Source organism: Trichechus manatus, unplaced genomic scaffold (assembly GCF_000243295.1).
Source record: "Trichechus manatus latirostris isolate Lorelei unplaced genomic scaffold, TriManLat1.0 scaffold00157, whole genome shotgun sequence".
NCBI lineage: Eukaryota > Metazoa > Chordata > Mammalia > Sirenia > Trichechidae > Trichechus > Trichechus manatus.
Window position 1 is genome coordinate 5,663,629 of NW_004444093.1, and position 22,071 is coordinate 5,685,699.

Below are 22,071 nucleotides of genomic sequence, written 5' to 3' on the forward strand. Positions count from 1 at the left end.
ATCTAAGATACTCCACTGGTCTCATCCCTTCGGGAGCAAGGGAGAATGAAGAGAACAGGATACAAGGAAAAGATTAGTCCAAAGGACTAATGGAGCACAGCTACCAAGGCCTCCACCAGACTGAGTCCAGTACAGCTAGATGGTGCCTGGCTACCAGGACTGACTCCAGGATCACAACAGAGGGTTCTGGACAGAGCTGGAGAAGGATGTAGAACAAAATTCTAACACACACAAAAAAGACCAGATTTACTGGCCTGAAAGAGACTGGAGAAACCCCGAGAGTATGGCCCCCAGACACCCTTTTAGCTCAGTGGTGAAGTCACTTCCAAGGTTCACCATTCAGCCCTGGATTGGACAACCCCGTAAAACAAAATGGGACTAATGAGGCACAGCAGTCCAGGGTTAAGGACTAGAAGGCAGAAGGGGACAGGAAAGCTGGTGATAGGGAACCCAAAGTTGAGTAAGGACAGTGTTGACATGTAGTGGGGTTGTTAACCATTGTCATAGGGCAACATGTATACTGTTTAGTGAGAAACTCTTTTGTTCCATAAACCTTCATCTAAAGTGAAAATAGCAGCACAACTGGAAGAACGTAATCAATGTCACTGAATTGTGTGTGTAGAAATTTTTGAAATGGTGTATCTTTGGCTATGTGTATTTTCACCAAAAAAAAAAAGCTTGAGAAGGGAGAGGGTTGACATGTCATGGGGTTGTTAACCAATGTCATAAAACAATATATGTACTGACTGTTTAAAGAGAAACTATTTGTCTTGTAAACCTTCACCTAAAGTACAATTAAAAAAGAAAAGAAAAAGTATCCTTCTCAGATAAAGTAAAGTTAAAATAATAAACTTGAATAAATAAGAGTTCAGGAAGACAATTTTGGAACCAACTAGGGAGACAGGATGAAGACATTCATGTGTTTATCCTGGTATTTGGATAGTATATTTGGAAGCTTATTATACCCTGAACCTATATTACATGTTGAAAAGCCAGAAGTAATTTTCACTATTCCTTCATGAGAGGAAGGAAGAAATATCCCTGATATTTTCTATATATAAAAATTAAGGACATTAAAGGACCTTAACTGTTTTGCTACTTAAAACCTGTGGGGGTCAAGATGATTCCAACTCACAGTGACCCTATAGGACTCAGTAGAACTGCCCCATAGGGTTTCCAAAGCTATAATCTTTACAGAAGCAGACTACTACATCTTTCTTCCGTGGAGCAGCTGGTGGGTTCAAACCACCAACCTTTCTGTTAGCAACTGAGCGCTTAACCACTGCACTGCCGGGGCTCCTTGGTTTTGCTACTTAGTACTACAAAAATTATATAAGACATTTTAGAACTATCATTAGGTTTAACTTGTGTTTAAATTCAGATTATCATCTTTGGAGAGAGCAATTTTTTTAAAGGAAAATCATTCAAAAGTTTGTTTTCATGGGAATTTCATATGGTGCTTTCTCGTGTAAATTCATGGAGCAGGACTTTTTAGTGGTTCGTCAGAGCATGACATGGGGACACCTTGTCCCTCCTGGGGGACTAGGCTGAAACAGCAGGTGTGATAGGAGAGACACAACTGCCTGAATTTATAAAATCTTTTTATTTCGAAATAGTTTCAGATTTTACAGAGAAGTTGCAAGAATGGTATAGAGAACAACCCCTATATACCCTTTACCCAGATGGTCACTAGGTTTTTATATTTGGAGCATTTGCTTTATCATTTTCTCTCTCCTTCCATATATGTGTGTGTGTGTGTAAACATATATACACACATACACAGATATTATTCTTTTCTGAACCATTTTGATAGTAGGTTGCATATATCATGGCTGTCTAACCCTTAATACTAATACTTTAGGGAAAATTGCCTGAGAACAAGATTATTCTCATAGATAACCACAGTGCAGTTATCTAATTCAAAATATTTTAACCTAGATGTAATACTTTCATCTATTCTTCAGTCCATGATCCAATTTTGTCAATTGTCCCAGTAATGTAACTGCAGAATTTTATAATAAGCAGGTTTAAAAAAATTTTTTTCCATTTCTAAAATAGTATAGAAAGCATTTAAATTTGTAGTTGGATGGAGAAATGAAGCTCAGATTGAAAGATCACAAACAAGAAATCACAAACAAGATTTTATAATTAGTAGAAATGTTAGAGACCGGACTTACCTCTGTGCTACTGAGACGTGGAGTTGCAGAGATGAAAACAGCCAAGATCACCAGTGGAATTTCAGTGTGAACTTTGGTGCTAAGCTGTTGTTGCATGTTTTCCAAAGTAAATATGTCCCAAATCAAACAATACTCAACTAGCTTTGTCAGCACAAACCCCCTCAACTACATCTTTGATCACTGCTAAGTGACTTGTGACTTCTTAGCTCAAGTTCTGATTTAGCTGCTGTTTTAAATGCTTGACTGCAGACTTGTCTACATGCTCACAGAGCCCTGGTGCAGGAGCAGCCCTTGCTGAAGTCACCAAGACACTCTTCAGAGTTCTGGATGATGAGGTTAAGTCAGGGAGAACTGGAATGCTTCCGTGAAAGTAGAGGCTACAAATCTGCCCTCCAAGTATTCTCCTTTTACAAGGCCAGAGGGAGATCTGATCACAGCATCTGACCTTGCTCTGGTCTCCAGGGTTGACGTGGCTGGTTCGGCGATGAGGCAGGCATCCCTGTTCTTCTGTGAGAGTGTTCTTCGGAAAAAAGTGGAGGGGGAAAGTGTGAAATTAGTGTTTTAGAGCATGAGGAAACCATGGAGTAGGACCTTTCTTCAGTGAAGGGGAACTGTGTTCTCTGCCAGGAACTTGCAGCCAAGCTATCATGTTCATTGTTGGAGAGTTACGGATGTTACTTGAAGCAGTGGTTCTCAAACTCAAGTCCATTTAGGCATTCACAGTGATCCATTAGGCTGTGATTTTAAAAAAATTAACGTCAAGTCAGCTCTGACTCATGGCAGCCCCGTATGTGTCAGAGTAGAACTGTGCTCCCTAGGGTTTTCAATGGCTGATTTTTCAGAAGTAGATCAACAGGCTTTTATTTCAAGGTGCCACTGGGTGGACTTGAACCTTCAACCTTTTGGTTAGCAGCCGAGTACGTTAACCATTTGCACCACTTGGACTCCAGGGCTGTGAAACTTTTTGTTGTTGTTTTTAATTTTATGATCTAAAAATTTACAGTCATACATCACTTAACGTCCATGATACATTCTGTGGAATAGGACATTATGTGATTTGGACATTGTGGGGACACCTGGGTCCATGGGACTCCCAGGCGCATGGGCCCTGGGGCTGCTGTGTGGTGCATAGCCCTGGCAGCTCCCTCAGGAGATGCCTTAAGTGAATTCTTGGCCAGGTTCTACCTAGCGTGCAGCCTCACAGCCCTGTGAAGTTTATGGTGGGGAGATTCTGGATGCAGGCCTGGGCAGCAGTGGAGTGGTCTTGGCAACCCAGCGCCCCCACCCTGGCCAGGCTCCACAATGCTTGCTGACCTTGGGTGCTTGGAAGCAGGATCAGGCACCCACTCCTTCCAGTGGCAGGGGTACCTGTCCCCGTGGGTGAGGGGTGGTGGGTTGGGCTCGCTGCTGAGTTGGGCTGTGGGCATCCCCTGGAAATCGTGCACCTAACCATGGACATATGTGCGATTGGACATTGCCCTGTGCACCCCATAGCTCAGGCCTCTGAAACCAACAGGGAAGACCTTTCTGGGGATCAGTTTGGGTCTTTCTGCTCCCCCTTATAGTTGGTGCTGAAGACTGCTGACTGAGGCTGCCGAATGCTAGAAAGCAGGCATTTGAGTGGAGGCTACACTCACAGCCAGTGTCCTAAGGGGCAGGCTCTGATAGCAACAAGGCAGACCTCCCTGGGGGTCATTCAGAGTGAGACTACCCCTCCCCCAACCAGTAACTCTCGGTGGCTGGACTGTTACGAACTCCTACAGAAAGTTCCCTACAGTAGAGTCAGGAGGTGGGTCACCTAAGTGGAGACTGCTCCCCCAACCACCACGGTGCCACTGGGACTCTGAAACCAAAAAGACAGATCCCTCGGAGGTCCTTCTGGGGAGCGCTAGCCCCTCCTCTTCCTGAAAGGGAGGGAGGTTGGCCTGTGGTTCACCTAAATGCCTGCTCAGATATAAACACTCTCCACAAAGCAGGGAAGGAAACTAGAGGACAGCACCCAGCCCTGGGTGTGGGTTTTCTTTCGAAAAATCCACATATTCTGACTGATAACCCACACCCACGGAGCCCTCTTTGGGGCTGGGTGTTGCCCTCCAGAGAAACAGAAGGGAAGGGAGTTATAACCAGAGAGAGGGGACTGCGCCCCCTAGTGGGCAGATTGATTAGTCCATGGTATCTCACCTGAGTGGTGGTGCCCGCTGGTGGACACACTAGCCACAGCATGTTCTCTGGTGTGTTTGGGATAGATTGAAAGTTGAAAAATGAGATCTGGAACTTTTGAATCCCAATTAAACCAGGGAGGGATATGGAAATGCTAAGCAAAGATTGAAGGCTCTGTCCACCTAAGAGTTTCTTGCAGTAAGTAGTATGGGCAAAAACACCAAATACTGGGGAAAACTGAGAAGTTAACACTCTCAAAAATTCCAGTCCCCCAACAAAAAATCACAAGACACAAAAAGGACAGAGGAACAATGGCCCATCCAACTCAACTTGACCAAGGAAGTGAAAGTGCATCTTTGTTGTTGTTACGTGCTGTCAGGTTGATTCTGACTCATAGCAACCATAGGTACAACTGAACGAAACACTGCCCAGTCCTGTGCCATCCTCACAATCATTGTTTTGCTTGAGCCCATTATTGCAGCCACTGTGTCATTCAGTCTCGTTGAGGGTCTTACCTCTTTTTCTCTGACCCTCTACTTTACCAAACATAATATCTTTCTCCAGGGAGTGATCCCTCCTGATACATGTCCGAAATATGTGAGACAAAGTCTCAACATCCTTGCTTCTGAGGAGCATTATGGCTGTACTTCTTTTAAAACGGATTTGTTTGTTCTTCTGGCAGTCCATGGTATATTCACTGTTCTTCTCCAACACCATAATTCAAAGATGTCAATTCTTCTTCAGGCTTCCTTATTCATTGTCCAGCTTTTGCATGTGTATGAAGTGATTGAAAATGCCATGGCTTGGGTCAGGTGCACCTTAGTCCTCAAAGTGACATCTTTGCTTTTGAACACTTTAAAGAGGCCTTTTGCAGCAGATTTGCCCAGTGCAGTACATTGTTTGATTTCTTGACCGCTGCTTCCATGGCCATTGATTGTGGATCCAAGTAAAATGAAATCCTTGACAACCAATAATGAAAAAGATGGAAGAGTATAATACAGCAACATTAAACATAGTTAAAGAATGAAGGGAAAACATAGACAAAGAGCTAAAAGAAATAAGGAAAACAATGCAAGAACAAAATGAGGATCTAAAAAAAGATATACTACAACTGAAAGGGACAATAACTGAAATGAGAAACATAACAGAAGGACTTATCAACAGATTTAATCAGGCAGAAAAAAGAATCAGCGAATTAGAGGATAAGGAAGTTAAAATTACAGACACTGAAGAGCAACAAGAACAGAGCCTCAAGAAGGCTGAGCACAATTAACGGAGTAATGGGACCACGACAAGAGACCTAATATATGCATCATGGGAATTCCGGGAGATGAGAGAGAGAAAGTGACAGAAAGAGTATTTGAAAAAATAATGACAGAAAATTTCACCAATCTAACAAGGACATGAATCTACAAATCCAGGAAGCTCAAAGAACCCCAATCAGGATAAACCCAAAGAGATCTACACTAAGACCCATCACAGTTAGGCTCTGAAAAATTGAATATAAAGAGAGAATTCTGGAAGCAGTCAGAAAGACGCAAACAGTCACATACAAAGGATTCCCAATAACATTAAGTGCCAGTTTTTCCTCAGAAACATTGGAGGGTGGAAGGCAAGAGAACGATATAAAGCGCTGAAAGAAAAAAACAAAAAACTGCCAACCAAGAACACTATACCCAGTGAAACGATCCTTCAGGAATGAGGGTGAGATTAAAACATTCCCAGACAAACAGAAGCTAAGAGAGTTCATATCCACCAGACTGGCCCTACAAAAAATACTAATGGGATTTCTGTAGATGAAAGGAAAAAAAACACTAGAAAGTAATTCAAAGCTATACATAAAAAGAAAGAGCCCTAATAAAGGGGAATGTGTGGACAAGTATAAGGGCTAGTAATAAGGTATTCATGCTTGATGATTCTAAATATTTTGTCTTTGATGTTTTTTAAGAACAAATATGTAAGAAACAAGGATAAAATTATGTTACAGGGTACATGAAATATAAAGACATAATTAGCGATAACAACAACAAATGGAGCGGGGAGAGGAATGGTATAGATGTAGAATTTCTTGTATGTTACTGAAGTTAAGTTGATACCAACTTACCATAGATACAAGCTCTTAGATGTAATTAATATTCATGGCAACCACTAAGAAAATATGTATAAAAACCATACACAAAAGGAAAGGAGAAGGGAACCAAAAAGGCTCACTGCAATAAACCAACAAAACACAAAAGCAAGCAGTACTAAAGGACAAAGACAAAGAAGACTTAAGATACACAAAAATCACATAACAAAATGGCAGAAGTAAATCACTCTTATCAGTAATTACAGTGAATGTAAATGGCTTAAATGCTCCAATCAAAAGCCAGAGAGTGGCAGAATGGATTTAAAAAAAAAAAACAAAAACAAAAAACCATGATTCAACTATATGCTGTTTACAAGAGATACACCTTAACCCAAGGACACAAATAGGTTGAAAGTGAAAGGATGGAAAAAAAAAAATTCCATGCAAATAATAGCCAAAAGAGAGCTGGGATGGCGATCTTAATATCTGACAAAGTAGACTTTAAGACAAAATCTATCAGAAGAGATAAAGATGGACATTATATAGTGATAAAAGGGTCAATTAATCAAGAAGATTTAACAATCATAAGTATATATGCGCCCAACATCAGGGCACCTAAATAAATAAAGGAAACACTGATAGAATTGAGGGGAGAAATAAATGGTACTACAGTAATAGTTAAAGACTTCAATACACCACTTTCAACATTGGCCCAAACATCTAGAAAGAAGATCAACAAGGAGGCAGAGGACCTGAATGACACTAAAAAACAACTAGACCTAACAGGCATATATAGAACACTGTACTCCAAAACAGCGCAGTATACATTCTACTCTAGTGCACATGGATCCTTCTCAAGGACAGACCACACTTTAGGTTACAAAGCAAGTCTCAATAAATTTTAAATAATTGAAATCATGCACAGTATTTTTTATGACCACAAGAAAGTGAAGCTAAAAATCAGTAACAGGAAAAAACCTGGAAAATACACAAACATATGGAAATCAAACAACTCACTATTAGACTACCAGTGGGTCAAAGAAGAAATCAAAAGAGAAATCACACAAATTTTTTAGAGTCAAATAAAAATGAAAGTGCAACATAAAAAAACTACGGGATACAGTGAGGCAGTACTCAGAGGGGAACTTAGAGCAATAAGTGCCTACATAAAAAAAGAACAAAGATCCCAGATTAACAGCCTAACTAGACAACTCTAGGAACTAAAAAGAGAAGAGGGAACTAAGCCTAAACCTACCAGAAGAAAGGAAATAACAAAGATCAGAGCATAAATAAATAAAATCAAAACCAGAAAAACAATAGAATCAATAAAACCGGAAGTTGGTTCTTTGAAAAGATCAATAAAATTTACAGACTTTTAGCTAGACTGATAAAGAAAAGATGCAAATAACCAAAAGTAAACAATGAAAGATGGGGCATTACAACTGACCCAATACAAATAAAGAGAATTATGACAGAATATTGTGAACAACTGTATGGCAACAGACTAGGTAACCTAGATGAAATGGACAAATTCTTAGAAGCACACAACCTACCCAAACTGAATCAAGAGGAAATAGAAAGTCTCATCAGACCTCTAACAAGTGAAGAGATCATCGAATCAGTGATCAGAAACCTCCCAACAAAATAAAGTTCTGGACCAGATGGCTTTACTGGGGAATTTTACCAAACATTTAAAGAAGAATTGACACCAGTACTGTTTAAACTCTTCCAAAACATAGAGAAGGAAGGAATACTACTTAATTCATTCTATGAAGCAAACAACCCTGATACACAAACCAGACAAAGACCACAAAAAAAGAAAACTCCAGGCCAATATGCTCTTACGAATATAGATCCAAAAATCCTCAACAAAATACTATCAAACAGAATCCAGCAGCATATTAAAAGAGTTATACACCATGACCAAGTGAGATTTATTCTGGGAATGCAGGGATGGTTCAGCATTAGAAAATCAACGTAATACACCACATCAGTAGAACAAAGGAAAATAACCACATGATCATCTGATCATCTCTATGGATGCAGAAAAAGCGTTTGATAAAATCCAAAACCTTTTCTTGATGAAAATCGTAAAGAAGATTGGAATAGAAGGGAAGTTCAGTATGATTCAGGGTATATATGAAAAGCCAACAGCCAGCATTATACTTGTCTTAGTCATATAGTGCTGCTACAACAGAAATAACCACAAGTGGATGGTTTTAACAAAAAGAAATTTGTTTCTTCACAGTAAAGTAGGCTAACAGTCCAAATTCAGGGTGTCAGCTCCAGGGGAAGTCTTTATCTCTCTGTTGGCCTTCTCATCAATGTTCCCCCAGACTAGGAGCTTCTCCGCACAGAGACCCCGGGTCCAAGGGATGCGCTCTGCTCCTGGCACTGCTCTCCTGATGGTATGATGTTCCCCTGTCTCTCTGCTCACTTCTCTCTTTTATATCTCAAGAGATTGCCTCAGGACACAGTCCAGTCTTATAGATTGAGTCCTGCTTTACTAACACAGCTGCCACCCATCCTCCCTCATTAACATCATAGAGGCAGGATTTACAACATACAGGGACATCACACAATACCAGGAATCATGGCCCAGCCAAACTGATACACACATTTTTGGGGGGACATAATTCAATCCATGACAATACTTAATGCAGAAAGACTGAGAGCTTTGAAATTGGGAACAAGACAAGGGTGTCTCCTCTCTCCACTTCTATTCAATATTATATTAGAAGTCCTAGCCAGAGCAATAAGACAAGAAAAAGAAATAAAAAGTATCCAGATTGTTTTTCTATGATACAATCCTATATATAGAAAATCCCAAAGAATCCACAAGAAGCTTCTAAAGCTAACAGAGGAATTTAGCAAAGTTCCTGGATACAAGGTTCATCTTCATCTGTGAAATCTAGAATACAAGTTATCTGCTTCCAAAGTACAATGACAGAACAGGACACGCTAGACATTTCCATTACAAATGGGAGAAATTGCAGGGAAAGAAGGGATAACAGGCATCAAGCAGGTCAGCAGAACACATTACATTAGCCCTCAAGGCTTTGCAAATAATCCTCTGTTCTCTGAGACCATTTACACAATGGCCCTGCCCTCCAGACTCTAGGTATTGGCCACACTATCTGGATTCTAAGTGGAGGCCCCTCGGCTTTAGGCGCACCATTCTTCTAGTCCATCTGAGTGGCGACCCCATCCTTAGAAACACTAGAGGCCATGGCTCCATGCTTTGAAACTCCAGAAATCGAGGCCATACTTTTTGAGACTGAGGCAGCTCTGCTTCCTGTGTTCCTTGTCTCTTCAGCTTCTGCTTCCTGGTTCCTTAGCCTCTTGGCCCTCGGGCCTCATGCCGGCATCTGCCCTGCTGGGGCAAGTGTTCCAAAGCTCTGTAGCTCCACCTACAAGTGCCTAGAGGCACCCCACTCTACCAGTAAGCTTCAGCCAGAAGACACTCTGATGTGATTTCCCCATGCCTTGTAAATGCTGTCACTGTGATGTAGTAAGATGGATTAGTGGCACTTATATTGATGAGGTCTACAAGATTAGATAGTGTCTTAAGCCAATCTCTTTTGAGATATAAAAGAGAGAAGCGAGCAGAGAGACATGGGACCTCATACCACGAAGAAAGAAGCACTGGGAGCAGAGTGCATCCTTTGAACGTGAGGTTCCTGCGCTGAGATGCTCCCAGACCAAGGGAAGACTGATGACAAGGACCTTCCTCCAGAGCAGACAGAGAAAGCCTTCCCCTGGAGCTGGTGCCCTGAATTTGGACTTCTAGCCTACTGGACTGTGAGAGAATAAATTTCTCTTTGCTAAAGCCCTCCACTTGTGGTATTTCTTTATAGCAGCACTAGATGACCAAGACATACATACAGGGGAATATTACACAGCTATAAAGAATGATGAGTTCTTGAAACATCTTGGAACATGGATGAACCTAGAGGACATTATGCTGAGCTACATAAGTCAATCACAAAAGGACAAATACTGTATGATCTCACTTTTATAAATGACAAGAACAGCTATATATACAGAGACCAATGTTCATTGGTGGTTACCAGGGTGGGGAGAAGAAGTTCATTCTATAGACAGTAGTCATTTTTTACTTATGGTGATGGAAAACGTAGCAGTGAATATGGGAGAAATGTATACAACTTAACCAGGTTAACTTGACACCATTAGGTTGTATTCACACACACACGCGCAAAGGATGTTTAGGTAAGTGCTGTGTTTAATTTTGTAACAGTAACAAAAATATGTGTATGTCTTTATATGTATACATATATATGTGTATAAATACATGTCTCTGTGTGTACACAACTTAGTGGCGTCAGTTAACTTGGTTAAATAAGGGTCACAGAAACTGATACTGATACTTCATAAACATAACCAGTCACCTCATGGGATCAGTTTCCTTGGGTTGAAGACTTTGGGTCATAGTCTCATGGGACAACTCCATCAGTTGGCATAATATAGTTCATAAAGTTTATGTTCTACATCCTAGTCCGGTGAGTAGTATCTAGGGTTTTAAAAGCTTGTGAGCAGCCATCTAAAATACAACCATTGGTCTCTGCTCATCTGGAGCAAAAGAAAAAGAAGGAAATCCAAGACTCAGAGAAGGAACCACTCTACAGGACTAATTTTCTACATGAACCATAGCCCTTCTACCCTGAGACCAGAAGAACAAATGGTGCCTGGCTACCACTACCAAATATTCTGATCAGGACCACAATCAGATAGATCATGAGAGGAAGGGAGAAAAATGTGGAACAGAACTTCAAATTTTCAAAACATTCAGACTTACTGGACCCCTGGTGGCACAGCGGTTAAGTGCTATGACTGTTAACCGAAAGGTCAGCAGTTCAGATTCACTCCCTGGAAACCCTGTGGGGCAGTTCTACTCTGTCCTGTAGGGTCACTATGAGTTGGAATCGACGTGATGGCAATGGGTTTGGGTTTGGTTTGGACCCTGTGAGACAGGAGGAATCCCTGCAGTTATTGCCTTGAGATATTCTTTAAGCCTTGAACCGAAACTATTACCTGAAGTGACCTTTTAACTAAATAGCTGGTTAGCCCATAAAGTAATGAATATACCACGCTGTTTTAAAAAAAACATCTATATGAGACTGTCATGGATTGAATTATGTCCCCCCAAAAATTATGTGTCAGTTTGGCTGGGCCATGATTCCTGGTACTGGGTGATTTTCTTGTATGTTGTAAATCCTGCCTCTATGATGTTAATGAGGGAGGTTGGGTGGCAGTTGTGTTAGTAAGGTAGGACTCAGTTTACAAGACTGGATTATGTCCTGAGGCAGTCTCTTGAGATACAAAAGAGAGAAGTGAGCAGAGACGGGGACCTCATACCATTGAGAAAGCAGTGCTGGGAGCAGAGCGCGTCCTTTGGACCAGGGTCCCTGCGCTGAGAAGCTCCTAGTCCAGGGGAACACTGATGAGAAGGCCGAGAGAGAAGAAAGCCTTCCCCTGGAGCTGACGCCCTGAATTTGAACTTTTAGCCTACTTTAAGGAAATAAACTTCTCTTTGTTAAAACCATCCACTTGTGGTATTTCTGTTACAGCAGGACTAGATAACTAAGACAGAGACCAAGTGGTAAACACTCTAAAGTGTAGATGAGATGGTTGGGGGGCTCAGAGAGTAGGTTAATAGGAAGGGAACAACTAGAATGGAAATAATGAGAATGTTGATACAGTGAAGGAATGTAACAAATATCACTGAACAATATGTGTAGAAATTGTTGAATGGAAACCTGTTTGCTATGTACAGTTCTACAAAAAATACAATGAAATACTATTTTAAGAAAAGGGGGGAAAAGCTACAAAGAAGTTGGAAGAATTTAACAACGAACCATCCATATACTAGCCACCTAATCTATATGTGGATGTGGATGGAAGTATTTCCTGAAGCATTAGAAAGGAAGTTAGAGTGGACACCTCAAGTCCGGTGTCTCCAAGAGTTAAAAAATGCCCTTTATAGTTTTTTTTTAAACCCAGGATCCAGTCAGGTTCTTGCATTGTACTTGGATGTTATGTCTCTTTGTTATTGTTGTTGTTAATTTCTGTTGAGTCAGCTCTGATTCATGGCAACCTTGTATACAACAGAACTAAACGTTGCCCAGTCCTGTGCCGTCTTCACGGTTGTTGGTATGTTTGAGTCCGTTGTTGTGGCTATTGTGTTATTCCATCTCATTGATGGGGTCCCTCGTTTTTGTTGGCCCTCTGCTTTTCTAGTGATTGGCTTTTTCTGATGACATGTCCAAAGAAGCAAATCAAAGTCTTACCATCCTCACTTCTAAGAACATTCTAGTTGTATTTCTTCAAAGACTTATTTGTACATTCTCCTGCAGTCCTCAGCATATTCAGTATTCTTAGCCAACACTACAATTTGAATGCATTAGTTCTTCTTCTGTCTTCCTTTTTCATTAATCTTCACTTGCGTATGAGGTGATTGAAAAGACCATGGCTTGAGTCAGACACACCTTAGTCATCAAAGTGACACCTTTGGTTTTTAAACTTTAAAGAGGTCTTTTGCAGCAGATTTGATCTCTTGACTACTGCTTCCAAAGACATCGATTGTTGATTGTCTCTATTTCAGTCCCATTTTCTTCCCTGGCCTTGGTTTTTTAAGGAGTGAGCAGGTGAGTGATCTTATAGCCTGTCCTCAGCCTTTGCCTTTCCTCTTAGTGGACCAGACTTTTGTGACCCTTCATCACCCTATGGCCCTGTTATAGAATGTCCCAACCCCATCTCTGTCTCTGTGGATGTGTAGACCTATTTTCCTGCTCAAGGTCTCAGCCACAGCTAGACCATGACTTCATCCCAGGATATTTCACAGCATCTTTAGGGCTTTTTTGGATACCACCCTGACCTTCCCTTCCTGGGGAATTGAGCAGTCTCAGGTGGGATGCTGGCCAGCAGACGAGGACTAGGCATCAGAGAGCAGGGAGAATCCACAGGGGACACTTTCCAGCTGCAGTTCTTGGGTAAGGAGTTATATCTTACATCAAAGATAGGTTTAAGAATAACTTTCTGTTGCCTGTGCCAAAAGCACGTGAGGCTTCCCAGCCACTTGGAGGCCCTGATTCCTGTGGGAGTAAAGCATTCTGGAAGGAAGCCTGGCCTTTTCCTTAACCGACAAGGGCGAGTTCTCTTTATGAGAAACCAGGAGCTCTTAGCCATATAGATCCTGAGTACTAAGTAAAGACTGCCCTCTGGGAGTCCCATCACACCTCCAACATCATGTGGGGCCTCGCCCCAGGCAGGCCTGCCCTCTCAACAGTCAGCCCCTGGGTCCTTGGCCACTGGCTAAACTGGAACCCCCTTGTCAGTTGTTCTTTGGTGACCAGCATTGGAGCAGCTCCGTGTTCCTGCCCTGTGGCGCTTGTGTCCATTGCTGCCTTCAGCTTCCTCCACTGCTCCCCCAACCCCCACATCTCCAGAGCCCACCCCTCACTCCCAAGTCGTCTCTGACCCCTCTGAGGTCATGTTCCCTGCAGGTCGCACAGCAAGGCCACCCATCTCCATGCTTCAAGCCCTGGGCCCGCATTCGCACCCTCTGCGCTATCGTAGGAGGAATTTATGGAGGAACACTAGGAAATACAGACAACTTTGAAGAAGAGTCTAGAAATCTCTGGCATGCTAGCCACCCAGAAATAATCGATAGTAATGTGTTGCTTTTTTTCCATATTTTTTTCTATGCATTCATATTTATGCGTATATGTTTTAAATCTGTATCATGATTTATACATTGTACATTTTTTCACTTGCAGTATTTTGCAAGTTCTATCTATGGCACAAATATTCTTAGAAAAAATTTTTTTTAATATACTCTAACTTATTCAACCACTGCTTTCGGGTAGACATTTTGGTTTTTTTCTGTTTATTTTGCTGGTATAACACAAGTTACAACGTTTTTGTGCCTAAATATTATTGTTATTTTGGCTAGATTACTGGAGATGGTATGTTGGGAATATTTAGGATTTTTAATACTCATTACCAAATTGCTTTCCAAAGAGCGTTGTGCCAGTTTGTAGTCTCCCAGCCCTGTGTGGACGTGCTGTCTCACTCCCCTACCCCTGTGCTGGGCGCCATCTTCTGTCCTACCTCTGCATCCCTGGGCACGGGGCCTGGGACTCGTGGATGTTTGACTCCCAATCCCACTCTCCACCGGGTAAATATCCCTGTACACAGACGTCCAGCTGCGAATTCTATGAGCATTAACCTGTCCAGCGGGGTGCTGCACACAGATTTAACCATCTTCCCTAATTTTACTGATGGGCCACCTCCTGCTGCTGCTGCAGCGTGTTTCTCTTTGATGCAGGGGTGCAGGCCACAGCCCCTACGCTTGCACCTTAGTAGTCCTGCTGTCACCTGCCTTAGGTGTTGGCATTCAGCCTGAGATTATTGCCAGAAAAATCTGCTGCTGAAAAAGATTGAAGACCACTTCTGGTGCTTAACCCATGAGCCTGCTCATGTGCAGTGTGCCTTCCCACCCATGACAGCCAGGGTGCCTGAGGGTGCTCTGGGGACTGGGTCTCCAGCCACTCTTCCTTCTGCAGGTGTTAGGGCTGCACGAGCATAACACGAACGTCCTCCCTCCCTCTCTCCTTGATACACAGCTCACCCGCCGACTGCCGCCCATCAAGGAAGCCAAGCCGCGGCTACAGAAGCTCTTCCGGGACTTTTGGCTCTACTCTGTCCTGATGGGGTTCGCCGTGGAGGGCTCAGGTAGGGTGGTGCTCTCTCTCCCAAGGACGGCCGACTGCAGACTGAGAACAAAGGTGAAGTAGGGCTCAACCTAACAAAAAATGTGGACACGTTCAAAATTGTCCACACTCAGCCACTGCTTCCAAGTATGTGCCAGTGTTCCACTTCCCAGATGTAGTTCAGGGCTAGAGACAACCTCATATCTTAAGAGAACCTAACCCCAGTTAGGTAAAGACTGTTTTGTGCTACATGTTTGGGATTGTTGTTAGCTGCAATCGAGTCAGCATGCACAATGGGATCGGACTACTGTAATGCATAGGGTTTTCATTGACTGATTTTCACAAGTATATAGCCAGCCCTTTCTTCCTAGTCCATCTTAGTCTGGAAGCTCTGTTGAAACCTGTTCAGCATTACAGCAACACGCAAATCTCAACTGACAAACACGTGGTAGCTGGGCATGAAGTGCTTTGGCCAGGAATCAAACCCAGGTCTCCTGCATAAAAGACGAGAATTCTGCCATTGAACCACCACTGCCCCCATGTTTGGGATAATTGGCCAAGACAAAGACTCACACCCCTAGAATTTGATAGAATGTACTCCACTGTGGTTCAGGTCCACCCAGAGCCCCTTGAAAGAAAGGCCTGGTGTTCTACTTCTGAAAAATCAGCCATTGAAAACCCTGCAGAGCACAGTTGTACTCTGACGCACATGGGGCCTCCATGAGTTGGAGTCAACTCGATGGCAACTGGTTTGTTTGGTTTTTTTACTCTACTGCAGTGCTCCTACTGAGGCAGAAGTGTCCATTCTGTTTGTTCCCTTGCAGGGCTCTGGCCAGAGGAGTGGTACGAGGGCGTCTGCGAGATAGCCACCAAGTCTCCCTTACTCACCTTCCCCAGCAAGGAGCCGCTGCGCTCTGTCCTACAGTACAATTCAGCGATGAAGAATGACACAGTTACCACGGTGAGGACGCCTGTCCTGTGGGAGTCCTGCAGCAGACACACAATGCCGGCGGGGCTGCTGCTAAATGCCCTTGAAGGATTAGAGAAGATTTCCGTTGTCCTTGTTAACGCATGTTGTTAACCAGGAGGATTTGTTTCCCCTGGGTTGGGGGTGCACACAGAGGCCTTGAGAATGTCTGTCCCCTCTAGGCTGAGCTGGGTGAGCTTCGCAGCACCATCATCAACCTGCTGGACCCTCCTCCTGAAGTGTCTGCCCTCATCAACAAGCTAGACTTCGCCATGTCCACCTATCTCCTGTCTGTTTACCGACTGGAATATATGAGGTATGCAAGCCCTTGCCTTCCTACACATCCATACTTGAGCTGCATTTTTATTTCTGTGCCCTGCTTGGCATGGGACTTTTTTACTTCCTTCCAAGACATCAAGCTTTCTAAAAAAGAAAAAAAAAAACTGTGCTTTTCTGAGTGCCCCTCCTTCGCGAGCACCAGACATCTGAAAACACACAGGTGTCTACACTCCATCACTCCCCCTCACATGGGACAGGCAACTGAGCAACCACAGTAGACGCTGCAGAGCCAGTCCACATGGTGGGCGAGAGCCCTTCTTGGGAACTGGCCCTCACTGAGAACCTGTTGCTGTCGAGTCAATTCCAGTTTATAGTGACCTTATAGGACAGAGTAGAACTGCCCCATAGGGTTTCCAAGGAGCAGCTGGTGGATTCCAACTGCCCACCTTTTGGTTAGCAGCTGTAGCTCTTAACCACTGCGCCACTAGGGCTGCCTCACTGAGAAGGGCATAGGAAACTCACTGAGCTGGTTTCCAGGCCCACAGCTGAGTACCAACAGCAAACGCTACATGAGAAGGGGCCTGGGCCACTACAACTCCACAAGTGATCTGTTGCTCAGGGTGCATCTGTTACCACAGCCATCCTAACAGTTAAAAAAGCTGTTAAGATCTGTAATTGTCAGCATGATGATATCAGCTGTTATATACCCATTTAATAGATGAGGAAACTGAGACACTGAGTAGTAAAGTTACCCAAGGCAGTAATCCCTGACTTGGATTCAAACCCAAATGCTCTCCTAACCATGATGCTATGCTGCAGAGGGCCTGCCGCTGGCTGGCCAGTGCAGATCTGGGCTGCACTCTTGGGCTGCAGCCAACCCGCCAGCTACAAAACTGAATTCCACGTTACCGATCCAGGTCTAGTTACGCTTAGCTTGCTTAAAACACAGGAGGAATTCAATACATTTAGAATTATTTGTTTCCCAAATGGTTTCAAAAGGGAAGTGTTAGTTCTTAAAAGGAGGGACATTTGGAAGACAGTGTTTTAACCTTTCTTAGATGCCATGAAACTCTTTGGTAATAGAAATCTTACATGGAAGCTAAGTATTATATTAAATAGATTAAGGCTGTTTTGGTTGACGTGGGAGTGAGCCCCCCTGTTAGCCTCCTCCCTGTCTCTCAGCAGTCCCTTAGCCTCCACAACTAGCAGAATTTGATAATTAGCAGTCCCCCATGATCCATCCACCCTGGAGTCCCACAGAGCTGAGGGAGTTTTGACTTTATTTTCTTTTTTATTGTAAATATATTTTTTTTCAATTATAAAAGTAATGTGTGAACATTACAAAAAACTTGGAGATAAGTGGAGGAAAAAAACCCACTGATTTCCCCACTGTCCTCTATAGCCTGTTAGTATAGTTCCTTCTAGTCTTTTTTCCAAAGAATATAGTTTCAAAGAAAACCAAATCAAAACAAAGCAAGCCAAGCCAAAGCAGAACACACACATGGTTTTAATTTCAGCATGTATGGCTAGGAGAGGTGTCACAGACCCTCAGCCTCGTGCGCAAAGCCAGGGCTGGCGCCTTCTGTCCCACAGGGTGCCCGCAAGTGGTGTGTGATGACTCTCAGGGCAGGCTCTTGAGTACCTGGCAGAGGAAGACTTTAAGGACACAGGCCGCAGGCAGCTTACACAAGCCCAATTTCTGCCTTGGGTTTCCTGCCAGGTTTTTGAGGGCACCCAGCTGAGGCCTGAGAGCTGCAAGGGAGAACGCAGATGTTTGTTTGTACTCAAGGACCTGAGTAAAGCCTTGGGTTATTGGGAGAACTTTGTAAGAAATTACTTTAAGGCCATGTGCCTGTGAGCACTCGAGTGTGCGTGCGGTTAACGCAGCCAGCCTGCCTGACGTAGACTTACATAGTTAAAGGTTTGTGTAGCACTAGGCACCGTCACACGTAAGCATGTGGCTGAGGGTCTTAGCAGAGCCCTCCACACTCTTAAGGGTCTGGCATTTCTTTCCTCTCTCCTCCTTTCCCCAAAGATTAAAGATATTTTTTTACTATGAAAGTAAAGATGTCCATGGTACACAAAACGAAGAGGGAAGAATTGGAATAGCTCAGAAAACGCTGAAGATGGAAAATACCAAATCTCCCTCTCCTAACCCTGACTCCTTCATTCCCACAACCCAGAGACACCCACTGGTAATACTCTTATTCTCCATCCTAGAAATTTTCTTTGCATATGCAAGCTTGTGCGTCCTACACGCACACAACACACTTACAGACCTTAAGAAAAACCACCCGTGGGACCGTGCTATATCAATTTTCCCTGCACCTTGTTTCTTCACATAATACGTCTCGGAGGTTTCTCTGTCACAGCACATGCAGAGGTACCTCTCGTTTTGGTGGCTGGATAATACGTCATGTCACCAGGTGGATGTACTTTGATTTATCTGACCAGCCTCCTGCTGATGGACTTTAAAATGTTTCCCTTTGGGGTAGTACAGTCTGTGCTGTTACCAGAATCCTTGTGCATGTCACCTTAAGATCTATCACTGGTGGCAGAATTGCTTGGTCAGAGGAATGCAAATGCTAGGTGTACAGTGTCCTCCAGAAAGTACACATCAGTTTATTGTTGTTGTCGGCTGCCATCAAGTTGGCCCTGACTCAGGGTGACCCTGTGCACAACAGAACGAAATGCTGCCCAGTTCTGCAGCATCTCCGTGATCAGTTGCAGATCAGACCATTGTGATCCACAATATTTTCATTGGCTGATTTTCAGAAGTAGATCACCAGGCCTTTCTTCCTAGTCCATCTTACTGTGGAAATTCTGCCGAAACCTGTTCAGCATCAGAGTAACACAAAAGCCTCCACTGACAGATGGGTGGTAGCTGCCTATGAGAGATGCAGTAGCAGGGAACCAAACCCAGGTCTGCTGCAGGGAAAGCGAGAATTCCACCCCTGAATCAGTGCTGTATTCCTTCACTCAGATCTGTTCTCCTTGTTAGGGTGCTGCGTTCCTTCACTGAGGTCTGTACTCCTTGTTAGGGTGCTACGTTCCTTCACTGAGGTCTGTTCTCCTTGTTAGGGTGCTGCGTTCATTCACTCAGGTCTGTTCTCCTTTTAGGGTGCTGCATTCATTCAAATCTGTTGTCCTTTTAGGGTGCTGCGTTCAACAGACCCTGATCGCTTCCAGGTGATGTTCTGCTACTTTGAGGATAAGGCTATTCAAAAAGACAAATCAGGTAAGCTTATTATGATGGTACCTCAAGATGAATTGAGCTGTAGGTAATATTTCTGATGAATATTATAAAAAGGAATACTACTCCCTGTTTTCTGTCTCATGGAGAAAATAATTTTAGGAAACCATATATTGCATGGGAAGGATTGGTGTAAAACATATCTCCTTAAAATAAGAAATTTTTCTGGCTTTGCCACTGCCAAGAGGCCCCAGAGCAGCAGCAGTGTCAGTTGTGCCCACCGTCGCCTCTCAAGTGCACTCCAGCATCTAGGTTTTGGTTCCTCTGCTGAAAGAGCCAGGGCACCTTGGGTGGTCATTGATGAACCTGGAACTTCTTATTGTTGTCAGGGAGCTATTGTGTTTGTAAATTGTCAGGAGGAGGATGAAAACCCAAGCAACCAATTTAAAGGGACTCCCAGTAGACAAATTGTCACAGTTTGGACAAGAATACAATATTTTATTCCCCTCCCTTGGCTATTTGAGACAAGGTTATTTTGCAAAAGGTATGAGTTCATAATTCTTCTCCAAAAAAAGCAAAGTTTAATATAAAGTACACAAGAAGATAGTTGTAATTACAAAAGAAGGGTGAATATACTAGGATATATATAGTTTTTGTTTCTTCCACTCAGTGTTTATACATGTAGCTATATAGACATGCAGCTGTCTCTCTGTGTGAGCTGCGACTGGGCGGTGCAGTCTGGGAAAAGGTCAGGTCACAGCAGTGGGGAGGACCAGTCATGCCTGGCCCCAGTGAGTGGCCAGGTAGAAAGGATGTCCCACAGATGATGAAGACGCCATCCCTTAGAGTAGGCAGTGAGGACTGATAGCCATGTGCCCTAACCGAAGAGGGACTTCTCACCTCAGTGCTGGTTGATGGGATCCCAGTCAGGCCCACAAACGGTTCCATTGACCACAGGAGACCAGTCCATAATGTCAGGGTCTGTGGGCCATGTCCAATTTATGGACTGCATCATTTCTGGGGAAGCTTCAGGGTATGAGAATCTACATGAAACACAAAGGCTCACAAGCCCCATAGTGCAGCATGTCCTCAGACCCTGAGTGCACAGGGTCTCAATATAGCCAGTCTCAACCAAGATCATCCAGTTCTAGGAAGACAGGAGTCCCTGAGCGGTGCAAATGGTGAACATGCTCGGCTGCTAACCAGAAGGTTGGAGGTTCAAGTGCACCCAGAGGCACCTTGGAAGAAAGGCCTGGCTATCTGCTTCCAAAAAATCAGCCATGAAAACCCTATGAAGCACATTGTATTAGCCTGTGCTGATTTATAAGATGTTTAAAAATTTAAGATACTCTGAAATATTAGTCCTATGTCTTAATTAAATTATTAATTTTAGAATTATGTTTAAATGTTTGAACGAATTTAGTTGGTTAAATCCATGAAATTTGATTTCATTAACTGTGTGAGTAAATATTTTGAGGAATGCTAATTGTTAAGTTCTTAAGAGTAATAAATTAAGTATTAATAAAGTACAACTAGTAGTTAATATTCCTGTCCATTCCAGAAGCTCTTGGCACATGGAAGAACCTGTCAACTTGTTCATGCAGCAGAAAAAATAATCCCCACAGGCTTCTGGTACCATTGCTTTTGGAGAAAAATCAATACTTGAAGAATCCTTTTTGACAAAACCACTCCAGAGACTCTGAAGGATGCTGCTCATGTCAGAGCTCCCTCTGCTGAGTTGTTTGCAGAGTAGTCCTTACTCCTGCACCACAGTGTCAGAAATTAGGTGCGGGAACTTGTCTTAGAGCTGGGAGCTAGTGGAGTGGTGAGGAAGGCTGGTGTGCAGGTTCTGGAAGCACCCTCTGCTGCCAGTGTTTGGAAGGATTGACATGAGCTGCAGACCAGGGTGAAAGGCAGGCAGCAGGCTATTTCTACAGAAAGAAGCTTCTTCTACTAGGGGTGCAAGATACAGGAGAGGTAGAGTCCTCTACTCAGAGGGACTCACACAGATGCCCCAGGACCTATTCAGGAGGTAGTACCAGTTGCTGTCAAGTTGATTCTGACTCATGGTGACCCCATATGTTGCATTGTAGAATTGGACTCATAGGGTTTTCATAGCTGTGAACTTTCAGAAGCAGATTTGCCAGGCTTATCTTCCAAGGTACCTCTGGGTGGGTTCAAACCACCAACTTTGTGGTTAGTAGCCAAGTGCCAACTTTGCAGTTATAGTTTGCACTACCCAGGGACCACTGGGGGTATAGTACAGGTGCTCTTAACCACTGAGGTGTCCATTCACTCCTCTCATTGATCTGTTCGTTGTTTATTTATTTAACAGCTATTTTGTGCCAAGTAGTTGGTACACCCTGAGAGTCTTTGGTTCTAGGAGGGAATGGAAGCCACAAAGAAGTAGAGACTGCCACTCCCCACCATAACCCAAGAACCTCCAAGTGAGCATATCTGGGACTGACTCAGAGTCGTTTGAAGCCAGGTGTCTC

The 22,071-nt window shown here is 43.4% G+C and overlaps 1 protein-coding gene across 1 annotated transcript in view; it reads left to right on the forward strand.

Moving 5' to 3' along the window:
* The window catches only part of PI4KA (phosphatidylinositol 4-kinase alpha), a 158,134-nt gene that overhangs the window by 87,891 nt on the left and 48,172 nt on the right, over positions 1–22,071 (forward strand). Inside the window, exons 20-23 of the mRNA XM_004386190.3 lie at positions 15,051–15,159; positions 15,962–16,098; positions 16,287–16,420; positions 19,539–19,621. Coding sequence (XP_004386247.1) covers positions 15,051–15,159; positions 15,962–16,098; positions 16,287–16,420; positions 19,539–19,621 — 463 coding nt within the window. The remainder of the gene's footprint in view (positions 1–15,050; positions 15,160–15,961; positions 16,099–16,286; positions 16,421–19,538; positions 19,622–22,071) is intronic.